The following is an 11,134-nucleotide window of genomic DNA, read 5'->3' on the forward strand; positions in this document are numbered from 1 at the left end:
ATATAGACAAGTAAGTAAGTAGACAAATAGGTAGGCAGCACAGGCGGAGGGTGAACCAACTCCAGGGTAAGCTAAAAGTAGCCTAATGCTATTGGCTACAAACATCATAAAACCGTCTTTTTAGGCAAGTACCATGTGTCATGTAGGCTAATAAAATATTTTAATAGGACTAAATTTGTATTTAACGAGATCAAAATGTAATAAAAAGATTGTAAGTGGCTAATTATAACGTTTTCATTTCCACAGAAAGCGAGCGAAGCACATGCACTAACTTCAATCTATCTATCTATTTTGAGAGTTTAACTCTCAAAAACAAAGAAACAAAAAAAAACTATCGTTATGATTAATTAAGCTGTCTACACTGTAAAATTAATCTCTTACATTGCATATACATCTGCACTTTGTTGTTTATAATGAGAGAATTCGCGAGAGTGCAGAATTCCGTCAGCAAGAGCGCACACTAAACAAACCTCTGGTGTTTCAGCGATGACTAATCTGAACGCCTCTGACTGGCCATTGCATTCATAAGCTTAACAGAATTGTGTGTGATTGGTTATAATGCAAGTAGACAAGTAGGGATGGATGGATGGATAAATAATTGATATCCACATATTTTAAGTGTGGATGAAGCGACCAAATGCTTTTTGGGACCACTGTATATTTTAATATAATTTAAACTCAAGAAATATGTTCAAAGCTCTCACAACATAATAATCGTATAGCTGATTGAAAGTAAATGGGAATTTACTTTCTTGAACATGTGCCACAAAATCAAAGAGAGAGAAAACAACTGAAACACAAAATGCAAAACCAAACAAAAATGATCTGATCAAGAGCTGCAGACTCCTGCAGGGACAAACCTCTGCTTTCTTCCAGTGTTTGATAAACAGGGATAACAGAGAGAATACAGGACGTTTTTGTACACTGTTGGAATTCACCCTGCAACTTGTGTGCACTTAAGACAGTCAGACCTAAAGATTAGATTAATGTGCAGTTTGAACAAAGTCTGTTTTTTTTTTCAAGAATTAATATAGGGGCACAGTAAACCAGCTAAACAAATAAAAAATAGCACCACATAACTAATAGACACATAACAATATAACATTTGCATCAAGAATAGTTCACCCATAAATAACAATTTGATGAAAATATACTCACTTTCATACCATCCAAGATTTAGATTAATTTGTTTCATCAGAACAGAGAAAAATGTAGCATTACATCACTTGTTCACCAATGGATCCTCTGCAGTGAATGGGTGCCGTCAGAATGAGAGTCCAAACAGCTGATAAAAACATCACAATAATCCACAAGTAACCCACACCACTCCAGTCCATCAATTAATGTTTTGTGAAGTGAAAAGTTGCATGTTTGAAAGAAACAAATCCATCAAGGCATTTTAACTTTAAACTGACGCTTCTGGTCAAAATACGAGTTATATATTAACACTTCCTGTCCTTTCACATCAAAACCCACCAACATACTTGTTTAGAACTGTTTTTGCTAAAACAGTGTTTGATCTGTGCATATTTCTCTCCTGGTTCAGATTAGATTACTTTTTGACTGGAGAAAGCAATATTATGGATAGAGGACTCATATTTTAGCTTGAAGTTAAGAAGTTAATAACATCTTAATGGTAGATTTGTTCATGACAAACACTTTCACTTCACAAGCTTTTAATTGAGTCATGTGGATTACTTGTGGATTATTGTGATGTTTTTATCAGCTGTTCTAACTCTCATTCTGATGGCACCCATTCATCGCAAGAGGATCCATTTTCATTTTTGGGTGAACTATTCCTTTAAAAAATCTGGGCCTGGGAAAAGTCCAGTTCCACTTTACTACAAAGTGTGAGTTTGACACTTGCTCCTTAAATAAACATGGTAATATTAAGAAAAATGACCATCCGCAGGATGAAAGAGTTACATTAGTTGTGGAGAGGTGAGAATAGAGACTGTACGATTAAACTGCAGTTCACATGTAACTGTCACACACTCAATATGGGGCATTTGAGCATTCAAGGGTGGATGACCACTCAAGTTGTGGGAATGTGTGTATTTTTGGGCTGGATAAGAGAATTTTATGGATAGAACAAATATGTCTAAATGGATAACATTTAATTTGTATGTGTATTTTTTAATAATATGATTGAATTTCCTTGTAGGGCACAGAAGTGTTGAACCAGTAACCTTCTTGTATGTAAAGCTGTTAGGAGGAGGGGTAACATGAGTCGTTTGAAGGGGTGAAAGTGTGAGCGTGGGGGATGTGGTCGTCCCAGTTGTCCTACACCTTTCTTTCAGATGAAGTTAGTGGCTAGGTGACATTACTCATTACCTTCTCATCAGGTATGCACTGGCGCACATTCTCCAGATAGCTGCGAATATCCTCTACGTTAGTGTAGCGCAGCAAGATTCGTGCAAAGTCCTCCTCGCTGATGGTGGTCATGCCTTTGGAATAGGTCAGGAACTCAATCTCTAACATCTCAGTTTGCAGATTATCCATGAATCTGAAAGAGCAATGACCGCAATAAAAGTCAGAGTGTAAAGAATTAAAAAAAAAAAAGGAATGTAAAATGTCAATGGTGTTTGCCCATGCAAAACTCGCCGCTATGTGCTAGGGTGTTGCTATGTTGTTGCTACTGTAGGGTTTATTCCAGGTGGTTTCTATGATGGCCCTATGTCTTTATAATATTAGAGTTTCTCAATATGGCTTTGTATGATATTCAATGTGCTTCATTTTCTACAAGAAAAATTGAAAAAATGTTGCACAACACGGCACAAATGTTTGATGTTTAACATGCATTTATGTGGACCAATGAAATTGCACTATAGGCGGGGCTACCCATTGCTACACCGCAGTAGAAAAAACAAAGTAATCAACAAAACATCCTGTCATTTGTATTGACTGGCTATGATAAATTTACCTTTTACATTTATACTACTGTTCAAAAGTTTGGGGTCTGTAAGACTTTTTTATATTTTTTATTTTTTTAAAGAAATTAACATTTTTATTCAGTAAGGATTTATTAAATTGAACAAAATAGTAAAACATTGGCAATGTTACAAAATATATTTTTTTATTATTATTACGAATATTATATGTTTTCAACATAATGAATGTTTCTTGAGCACCAAATCAGCATATTAGAATGATTCCTGAAGGATCATGTCAAACTGAAGACTGTAGTCTTATATTAAAATAAAAAAGTTATTTTAAATTGTATTCATATTTTACATTAATACTTTTTCTGTTGTATTTTGTAGCTGTAGTGAGCATAAGAGATGTCTTTAAAGACTTTTTCATTTTATCATGCCACATCCTGTTAGGACAAGCTGCTAACCGACTTCAGCATTTCCTTCTATACCTGCTTGATGGACATTAGTTCTCATGCATCCATCCTTGCCAAGTGAAGATGAATAAGTGGCATGTTTTTAGAGCTTTTTTTTAAGACTCAAGTTGTCATACCTGTAGAAGTCCTCAAACGTTAGCTCCGCCTTCCCCTTCTTGCCAAAGAAGTGCACAAGCAGAGTGGTGTCAATCATCATGTTGTCATCGGCACGCTGCGATTGGTGAGGAGAACGAGAAAGAAGAAACTATGACAAAAATCCTTCTGTCTGAATAAGAAATCAGTCCATCATAGGCTTGCGGAGCCATTCAGAGTACCAGCCATCCAGCGCCTGAAAGTGTGCATCCATTTATCTTTTCTCTCCTGAGCCTACAGAGGACATGTTCTGAGAAGACGTGCAGATCTTTATACCACTAGAATGGCATAAAGATTGTATATTAGACTGAAAAAGAAACACAACAAAGAGCAATGATACACAGAAATGCACACAAACATGCCAGTTGTGTACACATATACCCCCCTGTGTACATCTGGTATATTTAATTACCGCTGAATGTGGTTTAAAAGAGCCGTTCACTAAAATTTGTGAGGTTTGTAAGGACTGGACATGAATATCAGGTGTACACAGTGTCAAGCCAAAGGAAGTACAGGACAGACCAAGACATGACAACAAAAGACACATGGCATGCAATTCCACAACAAACTTTCACACAGCGTATCTGCAAGAGATTTGTGAAAAAATGCACACATGTAAGCAAATTCCACCTTTCCTTCTCAAGAATCTTCAGATTTTAAAGCTAATGTTCAAGATCAATTTGAGCGATCGTTCAAGTATCATGATTCCTTTTTTCAAGCATAGCATTAAAAAAACTGGAAGAAGGTGGCTGAAAGGTGCAAGGCCAGGTTAGGTGGTTGTTGTTGTTTTTTTCTTTTCTACCCATGCTTCACCCTCATCTGCAAGAAGAGCCTATCATGCTGAAACCAGGTAAAACCAGGCATAAACACTAAACAGCTCTTTTTCCCTGGTTATGGGCCTCTGTGCAATGAAGCGAGCCAGAATGCAAGTCCATGCCACTGCTGTACCTCTAGCTTAAAATCCTATCCATGGAGATACAATCAGTGGAAAGTTATAAAGAGAGAAGGAATGATTCCATTTCACTAGCCAGATCGACTCAGACACATATTGCAGATGTTTGGTGTTTTATCAACATAGTGTTATTATAAGAAAGAAAAAAAACTTTAAAACTCTTCTGAGATGCCAATGAACACAGGATGGAAATGTAAACTTTTGATCCCAAGAGTATGAAAGCCTGTTTCAAGGATAAAATAAAATAATAAAATAGTCACATCTGTGAGATTTAAAACATAATTGGGTTACACTTTATTTTGATAGTCCACTTTAGACATTCTATTAACTATAAGTAACTTTGTAACTACATGTCAACTACATGTCAACTAATTCTCATTAATTTGCAACTACATGTCTACTAACTCTCAGAGTAGACTGTTAGGGTAGGTTTAGGGTTAGTAGAATAAGTTGACAAAGAAAGTGTTAGAAGATATTAAGCAGACAGTCTACTAATACTCTACTAACTGCTAGTTGACATGTAGTTGCAAAGTTACTTACTTTTAATAGAATGTCTAAAGTGGACTATCGAAATAAAGTGTTACCCATAATTGTGATAAATAAAGCAAATGCATTTTTTGTTTCATTCATTTATAAACACAGGCTTCCATACAAGACAAGAGACTGTTCCAAAACCCACTGACCTGCCTAGACAGCATTTTAAAGCATTGTAGGCATGTTCTCAACTCAGAGACTGTTCCCAAACAAGGTTATAAAAGTATGCTGTCTTCGAAGATCCCTTATTTTAGCTAAATTCAAAGGCAGCATCGTATATATATATGTATATATATATATCCCCATACACTCTAAAAAATGCTGGGTTAAAAAGGGACAAACCCAGCTATTGGGTTGTATTGACCCATTTTTCAAGATGGTGGAGTCAAAAGGAAATTTATTATTATGAATATAAATATTTCATTCAACACTGAGAAGAATCGAAGAAAAAAAAAAAGCAGTTCCACCATATTGCAACTCTGTTGGAAACAACTGTAGACGAGTTAATGGTGAGGAACATTCACTCTAAAAAATGCTGGGTTAAATACAACCCAGTGCTGGGTAAAATAGGGACAAACCCAGCAGGTTGTTTTGACCCAGCGGTTGGGTTACTACCCAGAAGGTTGGGTTAAACATTTAACCCAACCGCTGGGTCAAAACAACCCAATTGCTGGGTTTGTCCCTATTTGTAGTATGTAACCCAGCATTTTTTAGAGTGTTATTAGTGTGATGCATCCAGTATATAAGTGTAGGTATGGACAGGGATGGATCAAGTCCAAACATCAACATTTTTTCTTGGTATTTTGTTAATGCGTTTTTGTATTCACCCTATTACTTTGTTCGCTGATGGTCATAAATATGGTGGGTGAGCATAAAAGTCATTTTGATAAATGAATCTTTCTTTTATCTAAAACATTTATAGCTGTTTTTTTTTCTTCACAATTTCGTCATCAATCTGCTGGAAGTGTGACATCACAACACTGTGGTTACAGGAAAAAATTAATGTGAGGTCATCATTCCATGTAACACTTCAGCCGGGCCCACAGTGGGACTTAGACATTGCCTGAAGCGTTTTACTCTTTGATCTAAAAACAGCGATAAAAACAGTGATTACTGCTGTCGACTTCTAAGATGAGTAACCCCAATCACACTTCCACACATGCTAGCATGCGCCCTTTAGCCCACAAACAAATACACAATGTCTGGTACCCTGCAGTTGTCAGCTCAGACAAACAGACCTGTCTAACTGCTGTGTCATCTGAGGAAGCCAAGCTGAAATTACCCTTTCAATGTAAATAACAGACTAAGTAAATACAGGGCATCTGCACACAGCTCTCCACAATCATTAAACTACTGCTTCCTACAGACGCCCTCTATTAGCCATTAGAACACAAACACACCATCAGGATGAGCAGACATATTCTGAATCGGTGTATAAACAAAGGCCTTTAAAGCAACACTATGTAACTTTTGGCGCTCTAGCGGTTAATAAACAGAACTGTACGCATCCCGCGGAAGAACATTCTAACCGGAGCTACTTCTCCAAGTTTATGTCTATGGCGATTCACGCGGGTATGTGTTACTCCGCAGCGGTGACGACCCGACCAGGCTACAATAGTCCAAATATAAGTACTTATTATAAGTGTACATGTAAATAACAGACTAAGTAAATACAGGGCATCTGCACACAGCTCTCCACAATCATTAAACTACTGCTTCCTACAGACGCCCTCTATTAGCCATTAGAACACAAACACACCATCAGGATGAGCAGACATATTCTGAATCGGTGTATAAACAAAGGCCTTTAAAGCAACACTATGTAACTTTTGGCGCTCTAGCGGTTAATAAACAGAACTGTACGCATCCCGCGGAAGAACATTCTAACCGGAGCTACTTCTCCAAGTTTATGTCTATGGCGATTCACGCGGGTATGTGTTACTCCGCAGCGGTGACGACCCGAACAGGCTACAATAGTCCGAATATAAGCACTTATTATAAGTGTACCGTAGTGATTCGGGATAAGGCAAAAAGGCAGTTTGGAAGTTACATAGTGCTGCTTTAATGTGCCTCACCGCTGAGAGCTTACAATATTAACTTGTTATTATTCACAGTCGATTAAACGCAAAGACTGCACATGCAAAATATTAGAAATCGATAAGCTGAAATGACAAAAACAATTAATGATGAAGTATTAACAAAGCCAGCAATTCTCTGCAAAATTCTCTGTAAAAAATCACATTAAACCTGAAATCTTTTTCTTGTTTCCCAGTAAACATCACAATCAAAACTTCCTTTTGAAATATAGTATATATTTACAAATTATACGCACATACACAAATAAAAATAAATTAAAAATATATAGTAATATAAAAAAAAAAATAAAAAAAATTAAATTAAAATTAAAATGAAATGGAACTTTTTAAAGGTAATTCAAAATTAAACTAAAATTAAAATGGAACAAAAATACATTTAATAATTAAACATATACACTCTTAGAAAAAACTTACAAAAGCTGTCACTGGGGCGGTACTTTTTTTTTGAAAGGTACACTTTTGTACCTTTTAGGTACTAATATGGACTCTTTAGGTACAAAGGTGTGCCTTTTGAAAAGGTACCACCCCAGTGACAGCTTTTGCACCTTTTTTTCTGAGAGTGTATATAAAAGTATATAATATATAGCATTATTAGGTAAAAATAATACTAAATTAACACTGCAGATACACACATACATATATGTATTTGTAATGCTATTTCTCGTAATTGCAATCTAATATTTCACATTTGTGACTATAATTTGCAGCTTTTTACCTCCCAATTAATTTTTTTATTTTTAACGCTGAGGCAGAAACACGATTTTAGAAAATACACTTCCATTCTTATAATCTAATAAATAAGACATTGACTGAAAGCAAGACATGTTTTTCTTATCAGATGAATTTATAACAACAAACATCTCTTGTTATCGTGCTTTTATTTATTTTGAATGAAGCATCAAAAACATATTTTCTAGCAGATCCAACAGTTGATAAAATACATAAGAAGAGGGATGAAACTGAAAAAGGGATGAAAAAAATAAAAATTAAATAAAAGGATATTCCTGGGTCATTAAATGACAATGATGTTAGGGTTAAGGTGGATATATAGGGTAAAAGGAGGAATGACAGTTATGATGTACCTTTTCCAGGTGAGAGCACTGTGTTAGGGATGGCTAGGGACGAATAAAAACATGGGATGAGACAGGAGGACAGAGGGCTATGGTTGTACCTCTGCCAGGTCAGAAAACAGGGCTTGGCTCGCGCCACGTCTCAGCATGTCCCAGTAGCTCCTGGGCACAAACTCCTGACTCTCTTTTTTTAGCACCTGCAGAGGGTTTAGCATGAGATGGAGAGCTGTTATCATGTTAGTTTCTATTGACATGGTTAATAAGAGGATGTGTCGGGTGGTCTCTCAGTCATTTTCTCAACCATGAAAAACATATGGCAAATTTAGCAACCTAAACCAATCAAATATACTGTATAAGGATTAATGTGAAGACTAGGAGGGGGAACTTGTTGATGTTAGCCAAATGCTAATTGTATGTGGTTATATGATGTGAGTGATTAATCATAAAAAAAAAAAAATCTGGGATATTATCCAAGACTGAAAGGTTTTATCAGCATATATTATTATACCAGATACAGAATCTTCTGTGAAATGGCTTATATATGCGTCATCACTGACTCACAAAATTTAGTTTTTACCATGACACAAAATGTTCATACCATGACATGAAATCTTGATTATGAATGTTCTGTAACTGCACAGCTATTTTTTAGATCCATATCATGTTACCATGTTCTTTCCAGACACTTTTGAACTAATAGTCGCTCAGACTATTATAAATACTGGCACAAGAAAGTTTTTTTTTTTTTGATGAAAAGTGGATTTTTTTTTCTTTTGATACACAGTAACCATGATATCAGCAGAATAATTGCTTCTGAACTGTTGAATAATTGAAAATGACTTCATATGCGCTTCACAATACGGCAGTACGTGCATTCAATAATTCAACGATTTGTTGTCAGTTATTCTGTACCTATTTATTGAATACAGAAGCTGAGAGACTAATACTGACACATCAGGATAAGGCAAACAGGAAATATATTTCTCTCATCAGTCTTGTGCTGTAAGGAGCCACTTTAATGGACAAAGGTCTTTCACTCTGTCTCTCTTTCTGTACCAGATTCACAGATATACAAAAGCGTTTGTGCATGAGTTGAATATGTGAAAGTGGATGAATGTGTTTTTGTGTGGACAGAATTGTTTTCAGTGTCATCAACCAAGGCTGCATTTATTTGAAGAAAACAATACAGCAAAAACAGTAATATTGTAAAATATTATTACAATTTAAAATATATATGTAATATATTTTTAAATAGAATTTATTACTGTGATTGTAAATCAGAAATTGAAGCATCATTGCTCCAGTCTTCAGTGTCACATGATCCTTCAGAAATCATTCTAATATGCTGATTTGGCCCTCAAGTAATATTTCTTATCATTATCAATGCTAAAAACAATAGAGCCATTTAATATCTTTTTGGAAACTGATACATTTTTATGATTCTTTGATGAATAGAAAGAACATTTATTTGAATTAGATTTTTTATGTAACATTATAAATGTATAAATGTAACATTTGATCAATTTAATGCATCCATGCTGAAAAAAAAAAAAAAAAAGTTTATTTTTTTTCTTCCTAATGACCTCAGACTGAATGGCAGTGTATAGAATTTATAGCATTTATCATCATTTATGTGGTCTTGAAAGAGTTTTAATCTCATTGCTGTCTAGAAGAAACATCTACATCTCAATTGTGATCTTTCTTTTCTTTTGGGTCAGTGAGCGAGAGAGATGTAATGTAAGTGATTTAACGTAAGTGAATGTGAAAGACTCAATAGAAAACACATTTTACACCAACAACTCCACCCACTCTTACCCAAACCTGTTCTTTATAGCCCACTGATGAAGTTTGTAACTGACACTTTGTGGTTAAAGAAACTGAAATCAATAAGAATCAAATTAGACTGATTGTGGCAAAACACCCACATGCTCTCTGACCTCTGAGGTCCACTCCACGTTTTCATTCAGTCATCTGCAGATCTCTCTCATTCACCCATCATTCCTTCCATGATTTCAAGATTCACACAGAGGTTATAGTTTACAGGTCAGAGAGCTGGGGGAGATACATACGCTGTTTACGGGGACAACCTGATATCCATAGAGCTGCATACTCTACACAGAGACGAGAGGAGAGGTCACAGCATGCGGAAGAGGAGAGGAAGGAGAGAAGAACATAAGAAGAGATGGACAAAGACAGGTTAAACATGCAAAGAGTAGAAAGTGGTTTAACCACAGGACAGCTGGCACACTTTCGCAAGCCTCCAAGAGGGGATGACGCAACTGGCTCCCTCTCAAGACAGCCCTTGATAAACTGGACATGTGAATGAGATAAAAAGTGTTATGCATCCGGGACAGGCAAAACAAATACAGATATAAGTCTAGAGGAAGTTTACAGTGTGTGGCCAATTGATGTTTTCAGGATATATATGGGATTTTGAGTATCCCACATATAACTAGACTTGAAGAAAATGTGAGTGATGCTTGCCTGTGCAAAACTCGCCGCCATGATGCTAGGCTGATGTGGCTGGTTGTCAAGGTGTTGTTTTATGGTTGCTAAGGTGTTAGGTGTTGGGTGCTAGGGTGTTGTTAAGAGGTGGCTTTCTGACCCAAGTCAAAAGAGCCCACCTCGAAATATTACTCCGGTCCCTTGTTCAGTGCACATCAATGGGATTTTTAAGCCAGTTTGTCATCAGGAAGTTAAAGCGGAAAATTGTAATTCTGATCAAAAGTAATAAATAGGGATGCACAATATATTCATGGTACCATATAAGAATATTTAGCAGAATATATATTCTTGCTATTCTTCAAATATATATATTTGTGTTTTTAAATCGATTAATCGCGAATATACTGTATATATATATATATATATATATGCTTTTAATCGCGATTAATCACATTCAAAATTAAAGTTTGTATTTACATAATATATGCGTGTGTACTGTGTATATTTAAGAAATATATATATATATATATATATTTATGATTTATATTATATATAT

The 11,134-nt window shown here is 35.7% G+C and overlaps 1 protein-coding gene across 2 annotated transcripts in view; it reads right to left on the bottom strand.

Annotated features, from left to right (window-relative positions):
* LOC107721426 (calcium uptake protein 3, mitochondrial-like) overlaps positions 1–11,134 on the bottom strand; it is a 26,377-nt gene that overhangs the window by 3,335 nt on the left and 11,908 nt on the right. The window contains exons 8-12 of one of the 2 annotated variants that reach the window (XM_016529434.1): positions 10,203–10,244; positions 8,235–8,330; positions 3,466–3,560; positions 2,335–2,506; positions 861–869 (exon numbers count right to left, since the gene is read on the bottom strand). In XM_016529434.1, coding sequence (XP_016384920.1) covers positions 861–869; positions 2,335–2,506; positions 3,466–3,560; positions 8,235–8,330; positions 10,203–10,244 — 414 coding nt within the window. The remainder of the gene's footprint in view (positions 1–860; positions 870–2,334; positions 2,507–3,465; positions 3,561–8,234; positions 8,331–10,202; positions 10,245–11,134) is intronic. The other variant, XM_016529435.1, reaches the window with a different exon arrangement.

Source organism: Sinocyclocheilus rhinocerous, unplaced genomic scaffold, assembly GCF_001515625.1.
Source record: "Sinocyclocheilus rhinocerous isolate Xijiao unplaced genomic scaffold, SAMN03320098_v1.1 scaffold1833, whole genome shotgun sequence".
Taxonomy (NCBI): Eukaryota; Metazoa; Chordata; class Actinopteri; order Cypriniformes; family Cyprinidae; genus Sinocyclocheilus; species Sinocyclocheilus rhinocerous.